Source organism: Leptodactylus fuscus, chromosome 4 (genome assembly GCF_031893055.1).
Source record: "Leptodactylus fuscus isolate aLepFus1 chromosome 4, aLepFus1.hap2, whole genome shotgun sequence".
Taxonomy (NCBI): domain Eukaryota; kingdom Metazoa; phylum Chordata; class Amphibia; order Anura; family Leptodactylidae; genus Leptodactylus; species Leptodactylus fuscus.
Genome location: NC_134268.1, coordinates 190,202,760 through 190,219,020, shown reverse-complemented (window position 1 = coordinate 190,219,020; position 16,261 = coordinate 190,202,760). Strand labels below are relative to the sequence as shown.

Below are 16,261 nucleotides of genomic sequence, written 5' to 3'. Positions count from 1 at the left end.
GGGTAAAGGCTATGTTTGTGATGTCACGTCTAAGTGGTCATGGACATAATCATGTGACATCCTCATCTACGGCCTGGCACTTATTTTAACTCTCGAACTCCTTTTACCATAGCTGACCTGACTAAAGTGCAGGTGTATCAACTAAAGCTATCAACATTTCCTATCACTAGTACGCTACCAGTTGTATGCCGCCAGCAGACATCGATCAAAAAATCAAGATAATGGACAGATCAGTCTTATGAATTGTAGTCATAATTCTAGATGCTAAGTATTCATTTATATTAGAAATGAATGAATGAATAAGAAAGAACCAAAGATCTAAAATGTTGGTAGTTATAACTTATATCACTAAAAAAGAACACTATCAGATAACGGACAGAACGGGCTCATGAATTGGAGTCCTAGTCCTAGTTGATAACTATAAATTAATATTAGATATTAAAAATAAAAGGAACCAAAAATCTAAAATATATGAAGCTATAACTTATATAATTAAAAAATAATTAAAAAATATCATTTTAATCCTCTTGAATTCACCGACTGCCCGTTAATATCAGGAACTATCGAGCTCTTCTGGGCTTTACCATATTACCGTTCCAAATTGTGCCAAAAAGTGTTGCTTTTTGGTAAAATGTTCATCCTATGGACTTCGAATTAATGGCTTACGTCCAATTAAAAAGACTCCCAAATATGCACAGCCTAAAAGTAAAATGTTGCCTCCTGACCGATAACACATTAGACTACGATATTCAAATCAGGACTTCACAAAAATGGCCTACAAGAAAATATCCTCTATGTGACAGTAAATACCTCTACGCATCTTTCATACACTAAAGTAAACAGCAAAAAAAAAAAATAAAATAACCCCGAGATGAGTAAAAAAAAAAAAAAAAAAAAAAAGGCAGTAAAAACAAGATAAAAAGATAAAATAACAATGATATACAGAATTCTAGTAAGGTTAGTACATTGGATTTGTATCTGCTGCCCTGAAAGTTGTCGTTTGTCAAAATTTGTATTTTTTTTGTGTTTTGATGGTGCGATACTGAGCGAGCAAACTGTAAATTAGTATTAATAAAATAATTGTGCTATAATCTTTGTTTCGTACTAACAGTATTAGTTTCTTCAGACTCGAATGCAATGTTAATTTAGAGCGGGAATAAGGACGGGTTAAATGCTACTGTTGTTTTCATGAATTAACGGGTTGTCTAGTCCGTGTCATAGTCTTCAGAAAGTTCCTCGAAAAGTCTCATTTCTTCCATTATTCCTTTTTTTTTTTTTTCCCTTTTTTATTATTTTGAAGTACTAGAAACCTTTATTGGTAACAAAAAGCGGTGTGAGTAGACAGCACTGTTGGCTGAGTCCACCATGCTTTACGCTCTTCTTCCTGGGAAGTGGTACGGTCGTATAAGCCATTGAGGGCACTGTTCCGTTAAACACATGCTAAACATAACATTTTGTAGTTTCCAAGGAAAACAATTCAGTTGCATATTGTTATGTAAGAACTGGTTTGTACTTGGCACGAACGAAACTTAATCCTCTTCCTCTTCTTCTATGGCTACTACAGGGGGCTTATCTTGAATTCTGAAGCATTCTTCGAAGAAATTCACAATGGACTTGTGCAAGTGCTGCTCCATTGCTTGGCTCTTCATATAATGATTTTCATCGGGATATATCTAAGAGGGAATAGGCAACAAAAAATTGATTAAAACAAAATTTTATTTCAATTATAGATATATAACCTTTATTAAACATGTATCTTGTCTTCTTTAGATTTAATCTTATCTTGGCAAACCTGTCACTGAAGGATAATTAAATTCTGAAATGAACATAAATTTAGCGGATGTGATCAGGAAGATATGAGAGTATCTCTAGACACTATAACACTTCGGCAGTCTAATCTTGAAGATTGAAGGAAACCCTAGCCAAAGGTCGTAATGGTCCTCTTATATCGTCATTGGTTGTCATCTAAAGATCTCAAAGACTCAGAGAAAAGTTGAAGGGGACTCCCGAAACAGCTGAATAGCCTACTCATTGACAGTTGTGCTGACATCAGGACTTCACAACCAACCTTTAGATAATTAGAATGGTCTTGGCCAAAAACTTGCTTCTTGACTGACATCTACCTCTCCCATACTCCTATACTTAGGCCTGGTTCACATCTGCGTTCAGTGTTCCAATTGGGGAAAGCTGCATGTGGACCCCCCGAACGGAATACCGAACGTATTGACAAGCGGTGAGCTTATGAAAGCAGACGTACCCCATAGACTATAATGGGGTCCGTGTGTTTTCTGCACGGTGTCCGCACGAGTCATGCAGAGAGAAAAGTATTTCACGAACAACTTTCTTTTCTACATGACTCATGCGGTGACTGCGTAGAAAACACACGGACCCCATTATAGTCTATGGGATTCGTGTGCTTTCATTGCTCACCGCTTGTCAATGTGTGCAGTATTCCATTGGGGGGGTCCCCATGCAGAATCCTTGAATGGAATACTGAATGCAGATGTGAATCAGACCTTAGAATATTACATAATACACTTGCTTCAGTACGATGGGGAAGATAAGGTGAAAGGGATGTCTAGAGATGTTTATATCCAAAGGGCCAGAAAGATGTCAGGACAACTGAACTCATCGATTTTGTTAAAACAATGAGTTCAGAAGACTTTAATCTAATGTGTGTAGACAACTCAAGAAGACAATGATCTGAAAGTTAAGCTCAAAATGTATATTCATTGAAATCACAGTTACTCTTTAATGTTCAGCTGAGCTTGTATGTGTTTTTAGTAGAGAGAGGGGAGAAAGCTGCGGCTAGACACCTCTAGTGGTATTTTAACTCTTGGGAAAACCATTGGTTACAATGATCCTTCCTTTCGCCAACATTTATCACGGAAAAGTTAGTATGCCCCCATTCATATAACAGAGTTGGCCAGTCCTGTAGACTGGTGGGATTGGACAACTTTTTTCTTACATATATGGAGATCTTAAAGTTACCCTATGTAATGACTACAGGCAACCAGAATTTTGTAATCCTACTCCATAGCTATAAAAAACGCCAAACTGCCAAACTAAAACACATTTGCTCTCTCTTATGCACTACATTGTCTGTTATATACATGGTAGGGTCTACTATTAATTAAGGATAAGTTTAGGACACACTTGACTTGCTCATTTTTTGACATTCAATGGAGTTCACATTAGATTCCATTTTGGGAACATTCATTTTTTTTTCTTATGGGACTTTGCTTTATACGTTTGTTATGGTAATCTATGTGTGTTTTCTACCCCATACTATAGGGATTCAGTGACGTGTATAATCATCTCTCAAGATGACTCCAGTTTATTGCATTAATGCTTCGAAGTAACTCTGACCATTTCTGGTTTTAGTGTTGTCTGTGCTCTTTTTGCCCACAATCAAGCAGTTTTCTTTTTTCATTATATATTAAAGAGGACTTTTCATGGGTTTGGGCACAGGCAGTTCTATATACTGCTGGAACGTCGACAGTGTGCTGAATTCAGCGCTCTGTCGGCTTTCCCGATCTGTGCCCCGGGTGAAGAGCTAGTGGTCCCGGTACAGTCAGAAAGGCGTTCCTGACAGTCAGTCAGGAACGTCCTTCTCCACAGCAACGCCTATCGCGCTGTGCTGTGTGAGCCCCCTCCATCTGCTCACAGTGCTCATCCATAGACGAGTATTATCAGGAGGCGAGGGGGCGTTCCTCCCTGCTCACACAGCACAGCGCGATAGGCGTTGCTGTGGAGAAAGACGTACCTGACTGTCAAAAACGCGCTTCTGACGATGAAGAGCTACGGTACCGATACCTCTTCACTCGGGGCACAGATCGGGAAAGCTGACAGTGCGCTATATTTAGCGCACTGTTGGCTTTCCAGCAGTATATAGAACTGCCTGTGCCCAAACCCATGAAAGGTCCCCTTTAAGTGTGCACTTTACTTGATAACATCGGTTACTTGACCTTTAGGGGACTCTGTTACAGGAAACACCCTGTACCTCAGAAGAGCATAGAGGAGGTCAGTGCTCTGGAAGGGAGCACATAACTCCATGGCATAAGAGCTCTGTAACAAAAACAAGAAGTACCCACCCCCTTTAAAGATATTTTATAAAATTAGTTTGTACTTATTACTTTGGACTTATTTTTGGACAGATGAAGCAATAGATATGCTTTAATAAATGAAACATAGAATAATGAAATATAAAGAGCACAGCCGTGTCCTGGCATTTGTATACAAGTCCTGTGCTGCTAAAACGCTGGGTTACACATATTTATAATGACAGTTTCTTATTTATAATCCGATTATGAATTTAAGGGAATCATTATCTAATTAAAAACGTTGCATAATAAAGGTTATAGCTGTAAAATGGAAATGTCAGCCAGCGGCTCGTGTGATATAAATGATATTAATGATTTTGTCAATAACAGAGGTCATGTCTGTTTTTCAAGGCCAAACGCGAAAAAAAAAATCACTGCAGTTGATGTCTTGAAGACTTTGAGGCTGTTATGTTAAAGGAGCATTAGCAAGCTGTGCATTGGGTTATTTTATTAATTTCACCTTCTTCTTATATATCTCCTTTTCCTTTTGAAGATTCCAAACACACAAACCATAAGAACATAAAACCAACTCCCTGGCTGGCTTTGAAAACCAGAAACTTAAGTATGAATATGATCTATATAATTCAGGTCGCATCCTTCAGGGCAAGAGCAAGGGCAAGAGAGTCTCTTTATAACTATTGTCCACTTAGGACACCCTATTAACTTAGGATTTCCTACTAGAATGTATGACAATGGGTCTTCTAAACCTGACCACCCCTTTAATACCCCAAATCTGGCAAAATGATTGATTCATGTATTATTGTGTTCCTCTGATATGATTGTTATGAAGTAAGAGGCATATCATTACTACAGTCCATTAGGAGTCTAGGTTGATCTAGGTTAAAGGGGTTGTCTAGGAATTTCATACTTGGGCAGGAGGCCAGGTGAGGTGACCTCAGTGGTCACAGGAAAGGAACCGATGATGTACGTGAGTGACATCACTGGACATTTCCTTAGGCTGTTGAGGCCACTGAATGGCACCAAGGTGACACCGGAGCACCAGGGACAGGTAAGTATGTTTTTTTATGTTATGTTTCATCTTCCTCCTGCCCAAGTACTGAAATTTCTAGACAATCCATTTAAAGTTGATATAATTGTGGTTAATAGGAGCCATCTTATTCTTGACTTTCTGCTGAGTAAAGAACCTGCCAGGTCCTAGTTTTTATTTTTATTTTTAAATGTAGATTGTGAGCCCCATATATTTTCACAATGTAGATTTTTTTTTCCTATTAGTATGTCTTTGTAGGAAATCCATACAAACAGGGGGAGAACATACAAACTCCTTGCAGATGTTGTTCCTGGTGGGATTTGAACCCAGGACTCCAGCACTGCAATGTTAACCACTGAGCCACCGTGTTGTCCCTGCCAGGTCCTAGTTTTAACAGTATTTCTAGGTTACATATGCTATCCCTGCTTCTTCAAAGGTTTGTGTGCACACCCTGAACAGAGTATGCACCAATTCATACCTCTTGTTATATAAGGAACCATTCACCATGGGAGGGTACCTGAGTAATAAGACAACTGCTATACTACTAAAGTGTTTGCCATGGTTCTGGCTGTATTGCCAAAGTTTGACCTCTGCTCGTGTTACCCAACTCCGAACCTACTACAACTGTCCTGACCTCTGCCTGATCACTAAATTAACTCTTTGCTGGAATTATCATTACACACAAAGTCAGCTTGTCCCCTGAGCACATCACTGCCTTGGGGTCGGCCATCACTCAACAGAGACTACTCCAAGAGGTAGCAACCTGGTGATTTCCTTGGAGCAAAGTCCAGATCCCTGCACAGGGGTAAAGGTTGAATACTAGGGGACCACTTTACAATCCAAGTCCAATCCATTAACAGCCACATTGAGGTCTACACCCATTGCAATACATTGGCCATACACTTTCAGTAGCTGTTCGGCTATTCCTAACAAACCATACAGATGCATGCCCTGTTCAGCTAGGAGAAAGGGAGAGGGGTATAATGGATGCCAGACACATTTGGCAGAAGTTTATCTCCTTTGAGGGCGCTGAAATTCAACATGTCAGATTTTTCTTCTCCCCAGCCTAGGGGAACCTGGACACCCCCATATACCTTAGATGTTTAGCAGGTCCTGACAAAATCCCCAAACATGTATATAGTCACTTTTAATTGCTCATGGCCAAAAGTAACTGCATTTAACTGTTTAGTGTCTTTTTTTAAGCAGACTACAAAGGAAATAGCCGAAACAGTCCATTGTTTGGTTCATACATACCACCCGGGTCATTGCACGGCCCCTCAGTATAGACCCTACCCCGTGTATCAGATACACAAACAGCGCGGAAGCAAGGAACTTACCAGCAAGGAATAATTGGCTTTGGCTTTGACTAAATTCGTGATGAGTTCCGCAGTGTGCTGGAAGTGGATTTTTTCTGTAAAATAAGATTAGTATCAGTAAAAGGGACAAATTAATTAAAGCACATTTTCTAACGACTCAGTGAGGAGCATCTGTCTAATAGGTTCTTATCATTATAGAATAGATTAAGGATTAATAAAGCATTACTCACCATCTGCAGTAGCATGGATAATCAAAAATTTAGCTTTATTCGATAAGGACTCTCGAACTGTTACTTTGGCCAACTGTGGAAACATAGATTAAAGAGGCTATCTTCAGCAAAAGGATGGAAAATTGGCTTTGCGCAAATGACTGATAAGCTTCAATGAAAAGTCACGCAAGCCTTATGTGAATGGAACAAAGGGTATGGATTTCTGGCAAATTGAATCGCTCTTTATGCTACTCGCAATAACACATCTTCTGGGTGGCTACATACAAAAATCATGGCTTTTATGCTAGCGTTGCAGAATATCAGAAGCTTTCCATAGAACTGAATATATTAGCTGTAATAGTGTTTGAGGGCAGGAATTAATGCTGTAATTGAGGTTGATAATATAAAAATGCTGGAAATTACCTATAAGAAATAATAAGTCTTCGGTACAATATAACAAATATGGCTTTTTTAGCTTGTTTGAGTTGTCTGTACTATAACTATAAAAACTATAATATAAAAGTGGATATTCTCTTTCAGATATTTTCAGTCCATTTAACCTCTTCATGACTTATAAAAGACTGAACAGAGCTCTGGTCCTTGACGATCAGACATTTTTTAGTGATGTTACAGATGTGGCGGGTTAAAGGAGTCGTTGGATGAGTGCAATTTTTTTTTTTACAAAATGCTCAGAATTGGTTACTGTTATAAAAGAAATCTTAGGGTAAGTTCACATTGAGTTTTTTGCAGGTGGATTTTGACGTGGAATCGGCCTCAAAATCCACCTGCAAAACTTAGGGTAAGTTCACACGGTGGAGACCTTCAATTCCAGAACAAAAAAGATCAGGTGTAGTATGTGCGACAAATCCAATTGATGTGCAGATGGAAAACCATGTCTCTTTATTGAATAATACCAAGGCACAACGCTTTTCGGGGACTGGCCTCCCCTTTATCAAGTGCAAACAAATTACTTGTTGTCTAAGCTGGTGAACCAGAAGGCTCAGGATGAGCTCCAGGCAGAGAGGAGGGAAACTACAAGAGCCTCACTATAAACTGGTTCTGGGTAGACATGGAGAGTTTTCCTCACTGTAACTTGGGCAATGTCAGGTCTCTCCACTGCTCAAGTGGAAACTTTTTCCATCGTGTGGCTTTTTGGTGCGGCTGCCCGCGACGGGATGCCACTGCAGTGCATCAGCATCCCATGGTGGCATCCTGCTCCTGATTAGGCATGGATGAATGTCTCGATCCGCAGATGCCGCAGCTGACTCAACTGTGGAATATAGAGATAGAGCATGCCGCTTATTTTTCCCACTAGATGAAAAAAACCGCTAGCGAGAAAAAAAAGCAAGCGGCTCCCATTGAAATGAATGTAATATTTAAATGGTTTCTGCCGTGTGAACTTACCCTTGCTCACATCCTTTGCTGCTTCACTTTGACACTATCCTGGTCTCTCGCTAGTCTTTACTTTCTGGTCCCTTTTGACAAAACCACTCAGCCAATCAATGAGCACAACGGTGACCCACCTATGTCAGTGCCATTTACTGGGCATCAAAGGGGACCACAAAACTGAATCCATCAGTGGACTTCAGCACCAAAACTGGAGCACTGGGCGATCAATGAGGTTAATACTGCATCTTTAACATTTTTAACCCATTCTAAGCATTTTGTACCATTTTAATAGTAACAATGTTTCTGTACCCTTCCTAAAAGTTGGGTATAAACAGAGTCCAAATATTTATCCAATTTTTATTTCTAAAAAGTTACATTTTGTAAATTTCTAATAAAATAACTGTGAAAGTGGGTTTATCAAGTCACAGTTACAGAGGAAAAGCGGCGCTATAGTCACAGACATGTCTAAAATGGAGACAAAATCACAAGGTTGCCTTGGACATACAGTAGTATTGTGCAAAGGTTTAAGGCAGGTGTGGGAAAAATGCTGCAGAGTAATGCCCTGTTCACATCTGCGCTTGTATTCCGTCTGGGGAGAGTCTGCGTGGAGATCCCCCGAATGGAATACAAATGCAATTGCAAGCGCTGTGCTATAAAAGCACACAGACCATGTGCTTGCCGCCAGGGGTGAACCTAGCTTTTTTGCCGCCTGAGGCAGACGAAAGAAAGCCACCCCCTCCCCCCGGGAGGAGGGGGCAGGGGCGGCGTTAGCAGGCAGAGAGCAGGCAGGGAGAGGACCTGCTCTCTGCTACGCGTGAGAGGAGGCCGCTGGAGCAGCGCTGTGTCCACAGGGCCTCCCCAATCCACCACTCGCTTCCAGTGCTGGGCTGCCGAGACGGTGACGCTAAGCCAGTCCAGGACAGCTTGTCCCGGACTGGCTTAGGTCAGCAAAAATGCCGCCCCCCCCCTCCCTCCAGTGCCCTGGGCCGCATGCTGCCCGCACAAATCATGTTTGCAAAAATGTGTCTCGTCCTGTACCAAGGGAAATGGCCCAGTCCTGAACTGGTTAAATATTATGTTGAATACAAATTTACAACTAATAAACCCAAGTAAATTAAAAAAAACCCTTAAAAATGATATAATAACATAAAAACAAAGGCTGATCATAATCATCATGCTATCTTCTAACAATGTCGTGTATGTCAGATGTACGTACCTCATATGCCCCGTATGCTCCATTATCAATAGTATGCAGTCCCAAATACCTTTCCGAAAAAGCAGATGCTTAAAAATAAAATAAAAAAAGAATTTAAGCTACAATGTCCAATGAGATAACAGTAAAAAAAGTAAACATCCAGTAAATATCCTGTTTGCAATGAAAAGAGATATGTATACATCGATATGTACTTTGTCAGGTTTCCTTCTCTGTTTTGTTACGTTTTTACTTGAGACTGTGATATTATAAGTGGATAATATAAAAGCGCCATAGATATAACATAATTTGATGTATTTACTAATACGCACGCTGAAATGCACCAGATCACACTTGCTAGGAATGTATGATAAATCTGGTGTATACACCGCCATCTAGAAGGCTATACTATCTATTGCTAGACCTGTATACAAAACAAATACACAACTGCCCACAGTAAACAAAATTGCAAACGGATGACATCTGATATCTGTGTACTGCCCATCAGGCACACAGTTGTGCATGACATCTAAGGTTTGGTTCACATCTGCGCCACAGTTGATGAAAATCAATGATTTCAGTTTGAAAATGGTAGACACTTGGTGGACCCCATTATAGTCAATGGCAGTGGCGTAACTACCAGGGTAGCAGGGATAGCGGCTGCCACAGGGCCTGGGACATTAGGGGCCCAGTGACAGCCGCTACTCCTGCTGTTTTTTTTTTCCTTAATAGGCCCCAGGGCCGGCGTTAGGGGGCGGGGGCAAACTGGGCATTTGCCCAGGGTCCCCACACCCTCAGGGGCCCCATACTTTTCCTACCATAAGGAGAAGATCAGCAGCAGAGAAATCACTGGCAGATGCAGGGGCTGCCGATCGCTTCTTGTAAAATTTCCCTGCACTGAACAGCTTCCTGTGCTTCCCCTCCCCCTCCTCAGCATCGGAGTGTGAGGTGAGAAGTGGATGTAGCTGCTCTCTTCACTGCCAGACAGAGCTGCACAGAAGTTTCCTCCATGTCCTGAGCACCCGGCCAAGCTGCCAAATGTAAGTATATTTTTGGGTAAAATATATATAGATGTGTATATGTGTTAACATTATGTGTTTTATATACTGTGTGAATCCTGTATGTGTGTAGGTGTGTGTATAAGTAGTATATGAATGTATGTGTGTGAATAGATGTGTATATGTGTAGGAATATACAGCATATCAATGTCTATCTATCTATCTATCTATCTATCTATCTATCTATCTATCTATCTATCTATCTGTATTTGCTTCTATACATGTCTACCATTATACATACTAGAATTGTATTTGATGCTATTTGACCGGGACGTATGTCCCGCGTCATGTGACGTCCGTACATCATTAAAGATGGCCGACACCAAAGAAGACTGCAGCAGAGCTGGAGATAGGTAAATAACAGTGTTTTTTTATGTTTGTATCCTCCTCTGGGTCTCTGATTATTATACTCTGGGATCTGAAAAGACCCCAGAGTATAATAATTGTTCATTGGTGTTCACTATGGGACATAATACTGTGTGCAGGGGCCACTATGGGGCATAACAGAGCACGCAGGAATGCGGCGGGGGGTTGGTCGGTCAAGGTCTTCGGTGTCGGTCAGAAAGGGGGGAGGGGCCATGTCAAAAGTTCGCCACGGGGCCCCGCCATTCCTAGTTACAACACTGGTCAATGGGATGGTTTCCACCTGTAACTGCTGTTTAAGGGGGCGTTTACACTTGCACCTGTTGTCCATCTGTGCTGAATCCGTGGTGATAGCAGAAAAACTGTTTGGGAATGTTTTACAAATAGTCTGTTTAAATGGGTTTTTAAAGCAATCCACAGGTGTCAGTTTACAGCCTCTCTGTCATGAATCCACATTCTTTTTAACAGACTCAATGTCGGACATGCAGGACTTTGTGTCCATCCAATAAAAGTGGATTCATGGTGGAGAGGCTGCAAACTGACACCTGTGGATTGCAAGTGTGAATGCTCCCTTAGCAGTCTGGCTCTCTGTTGTTCACGGAGAGCACAACACTAGTGTGAACGTGGCATAACACACATAAATAGCATACAGAGTAGATTGCAATAAACCGAAATGACTTCCAGTATGGGGAAATAACATTACAATATTAAATAGTAATAAATAACAAATAATAATAACAAATGCAATAATAAATAATAATAAATAACATTACAATAATAAATCCCAATCAAATTTACCTAATGCAATTTATTCTAATACATACAAGGAAAACAGGAGTATAAATACTTCCATTAGGGCGGGTTCACACCTGCGCCCGGTCTACGCTTTATGATGGGCGGTCACTTTGCAAACCCATTCAAGTGAATGGGTTTGAAAACTGACTATGGGGTTTCCGTCCCTTGTTCAGTTTCTCGGGGCAGAAGACGGAAGCCTGCTGGATTGGCTAAAGCGGAGACCGGGCGCAGGTGTGAACCTGCCCTTCATGGTATTTGTCAGATACAGAGTGCCATGCCGCCTCCATCTGGGGCTGGGGATGCTAGAGATGACTATACTTACTACTATTTAACTAAGCTATCCAATAAGATGAAACATGTAAGAAGCACATACTGTATATTATTGGACTAATAATGGGAATCTACCACTACCAGTCATTTCTCAATCACTTGCATAAAGGGCTGCTTTACATATAGGGCAAATGCTGCTTCTGCACGGGGCCCTGTGGTAGCAGGGGCCCCCTCACCTGCCCCAGATTGAGCGGGACAGTCCCAACTTTCAGGTGCTGTCCTGCTCTTATAGGCATCAGGAAGTGATATCAACTATATCTGGGTCCTTAGGACTCAGCTGTGTGCTCCATTATTCAGCCTTTGTCTCTGATGTTGTCTGTGGCAGGGAAGCGTAATGAACGCCGAGCTGCAAACATCATTACAGCTGAAGCTCACATGTCCGTGGGAATGGGGTCAGGTAGTAATCTTTGTCTTGTTGTGTAACATTGGTGGTTGAGGGGGCAATGGGCCTTATGTGGAGCTAGTTAAGAGGAAATTAAATGATGGGGGGGGTCCCACTTACAAAACGTTTGCACAGGGCCCCACAATGGTCCTGCTTCTATGTTATTGTAGCAGTCTTGCAATCTTGCTGCAACTTTGCAATATACTTTACTAAAGCACAATATATTTATGGGAAATAAAGTTTAGTTATGCTTGTAAATGCAAATTATCTGTTCAGTGTTCACCATAGTATATGGGCGCTGCCCTAGATACATTGAGCACTCCATTTGCATACAGTTGATTTTCTAAAATAACCTTTACAATAGCATATAAGTGGTGTAGAAGTGATGTAGATGGTGATAGGCTCCCTTCAAATACTTTGGCGCTAATTATATGTCTGACTATGTTTTCATTCACGGACAGACTGACATGTGCAAGGAATGAATTGAATATTCAGTTTGCATGATATTTGTATATAAACATTGTGGTTGACATCAGATGACACTACGCTAAACCCATCATCCAATAGATCTAAATGGTTCCAACCTACTCCCTTAACTTATTGGGGTCCATCATTTTTTATTTTTTTGGCAATAGCAGCAAGGTTATTGCCATCAGCGATTACAGAAGATTTGATAATTGTTATCCTATGAAACCTGCTGATACAAGTGTTAACAAATCCCAAGGGTTCCATAAGCAATAATGAAACAAATTAGAATAGTCATCTACAGATATTGAGATTCTTACCATAAAGCTTAAAATCTGTTATTGGAGAAAGAGCTGCTCCGCAGGCGAACAGATCATCTGCCATGGACGTCAGGAGACGGGTGCTCAAGTATCCTCCATATTCCTATACAATTGGAAGGCAATAAGATTTACAAATCACTTTTTGTGAACTTCACATTTTTTTTCACAAGTTCATAACAGTATTGATGGTCAATATACTGAGTAATAACGTACCCAACAGCCACCCTCACATAAATCTTTCCAAAAATGTCCCAACTATTGCTCAGCCTCATTTGGATTTACTGACATATTATATCTGTGATCAATTTATTTCTAGTATATATGCGGTGTCGGCTCGGTTATTCCTCAGAAATGCCTAATCAGAATTAGATTATGGGGATAACGTCCATCCTTAGGGAGAGACCACCTTTTCAGGTGTGTGGAGACTTACACAGCCATAGTTGCTCCACTGCAAGGGAAGGAAGTCCAACCAGACAGAAACGGTGCCGTCCATAGCTGAGAAATTGATTTGGTTATAACCTCGCATTATGCAGTAAAAACTTCTGGGAAAGTCAGGCATGATGTTCAGGGTGCTTCCCATTGAGGGCAGCATAACAGAGGCACTGTCTCCCTGTTTACATCTTGGGAGACAGATTTGCTTATTCCTCCCATAATCAGAATTAAAGAGAGTCTATCAGCTCTCAAACAATGATGGGGACATGAAGATGGCTTTAATAGGACATAATCATGGCTTGGTGACCACAAAACCATGGGAACGAGCAATTCTTATGTGTATGCAAATTAGCAATAATTGCACTGTCAGAGTTAAGCTGAGACCCCACATTGCAGAAATGCAGGTTTTTTTGTTACATATTTTGTTAATTTTTTTTCATCCAAAGCCAAGAATGGCCACAAAAGGAATGGGAAATATATAAGAAGTTCTTATACTTCTACCTTCTGCTCAATCCTCTCCTGGCTTTGGCTCAAAAAAACGCAGCAAAATCTGCAGCAAAATACTATGTTTCCCCAATGTGGGGCCTCAGCCTTACTGAGCCCACCCAAGGACCCTCTCTCCCCATAAACTGCTGGCCAGTTCCACCTATGCTGTACTTACTGCTAACCTGTATAGAGATATATAAAAGATGAATTTCTCTACCGGTAATAAGTTTGATTGGTAGGTGCTGCATTTTTTGTATAGAATCCATTTTCGTACTCAGCTCACACGCAAAAGTTTATGGAGTGGAGAAGGGAGGAGGAGGATGTTAATTGATTTATTGCCCCATTCTTTGTACTGTTAGAGTATTGGCATGGAGATAAAGTTGTATCAAAAGAGCTCCCTCACTCACAGTATAGCAGAGTTTAGCAGCTGCTTTTATTTGTGTATACACCTCACCCCTCCATAGACTTCTATGTATAAAAAAAAATAAAAAAAAAAATCTCAGCCTGGTAAGTGAAAATGCTAACATATTTCTATAATACAATATAATACAAAATGTTTTTTTTTTTCATTTATGAAAAAAACAAACAAAAAACAAAAACCTAAGTTATCATTACATCACACCTGCAACACATATGATGGGTTTACAGACTATACCAGTGAGTTTGGAACGTACTTTGGAAATTCTGAATTGTTTAGCAAAAGTCTGTAATCTGCTAAAAACCTATAACTAATAGAGATGAGCAAACAGTAAAATGTTGTAGGTTCGATATTCGTTTCGAGTAGCCCCTCAATATTCAACTACTCGAATAGAATATCGAACCCTATTATAGTCTATGGGGGGAAAATGCTCGTTTCAGGGGTAGGCAACGTTCGATCAAATTATACTTACCAAGTCCACGAGTGAGGGTTGGGCTGGATCCTCCGAGAAGTCTTCTCCTTGCAGCGTCCCCGCGGCATCTTCTGGCTCTTCATTCACTCTGCCAGGCATCGGGCCTGGGCATAGACGACTGCACATGCCCGCACTACAAGCAGACATGCGCAGTCGGCTCTGCCCAGGCCCGATGCCTGGCAGAGTGAATGAAGAGCCGGAAGACGCCGCGGGGAAGCTGCACAGAGAAGACTTCTAAAGGTAGGAGAAGAACCAGCATTTATTGGCCGACTGTATAGCATTCGGCCAATCAATGCTGGTTCTGCATCGAACTTTACATTCGAACAGCGAGTGGTACTCGATCGAGTACGAGTATTTCGAATACCGTAGTATTCGATCGAATACCTACTCGATCGAATACTACTCGCTCATCTCTAATAACTAGGCATAGATTTATGTTTCTGCTCAAATTTCACATATTTACATTATATTCTGCGAGTATGCCAGGAAAGTTCAGGTATTTTTGACATATTTGACATATTTTGACATGTTTCACATATTTTGTGCAACAACATATATTTTACTGTATGGAATATAGTTGTCAAATATGTTATTTATTACAGAGGCATCTGAAATACAAATGATGAGGCTTCCAAACCATACTAAGGCTACATTCAGATCATGTTTTTTTTTTTACATCTGTTAACTATTGTAATAAATGGATACCAAAACTGGATGTAAACAGATATCATCCATTTACATAGAGATCAATGTAAAAAAAATAAATATCTGCTTCAATTTTTTTTTTTAACACAAACATAAGTATCGTATACTGTAATGATTTCAGTCCATTTTTTGGTGATGGACACAAAAACACAGTATACCATACTTATGTGTCTGTAATAAAAAAAATAAAAATAAAAAAATAGACAGAAGCCGATCTTTTTTCTTTTTTACATTGATCTCTATGTAAATGGATGAATATCTATTTACATCCAGTTTTTGCTTCCATTTATTATATCAGTTAGGGCGGATTCACACCTGCACCCGCTCTCCGCTTTCAGGTCTCCATCTTCTGCCCGAGAAACTGGACAGACGGAGACGGAAACCCGGCGGTCAGTTTTCAAACCCATTCACTTGAATGCATTTTCAAAGCGACCGTCTTCTGCTTCTCTGCAGCGAAACTGTTTTTTTTTTTAACCGGACACAAAGTCGGATACGCAGGACTTTGTGTCCAGTTCACAAGACGCTCATGAGCTGTCACTTTACAAACCCATTCAAGTGAATGGGTTTGAAAACTGACTGCCGGGTTTCCGTTTCCTGTCCAGTTTCTTGGGCAGAAGACAGAAACCCGCAGTCGGCTCTGCCCAGGCCCGATGCCTGGCAGAGTGAATGAAGAGCGGAAAGACGCCGCGGGGAAGCTGCACGGAGAAGACTTCTAAAGGTAGGAGAAGAACCAGCGTTGATTGGCCGACTGTATAGCATTCGGCCAATCAATGCTGGTTCTGCATCGAACTTTTCCATTCGAATAGCGAGTGGTACTCGATCGAGTATGAGTATTTCG

The 16,261-nt window shown here is 40.8% G+C and overlaps 1 protein-coding gene across 4 annotated transcripts in view; it reads right to left on the bottom strand.

The window, feature by feature from the left end:
• Positions 1–1,265: 1,265 nt before the first annotated feature.
• DPP6 (dipeptidyl peptidase like 6) overlaps positions 1,266–16,261 on the bottom strand; it is a 1,283,113-nt gene continuing 1,268,117 nt past the window's right edge. For all 4 annotated transcript variants that reach the window (XM_075271529.1, XM_075271531.1, XM_075271527.1 and 1 more), the window contains exons 22-26: positions 12,911–13,013; positions 9,222–9,289; positions 6,638–6,710; positions 6,429–6,502; positions 1,266–1,673 (exon numbers count right to left, since the gene is read on the bottom strand). In XM_075271529.1, coding sequence (XP_075127630.1) covers positions 1,530–1,673; positions 6,429–6,502; positions 6,638–6,710; positions 9,222–9,289; positions 12,911–13,013 — 462 coding nt within the window. In that variant the 3' untranslated portion in view covers positions 1,266–1,529. The remainder of the gene's footprint in view (positions 1,674–6,428; positions 6,503–6,637; positions 6,711–9,221; positions 9,290–12,910; positions 13,014–16,261) is intronic.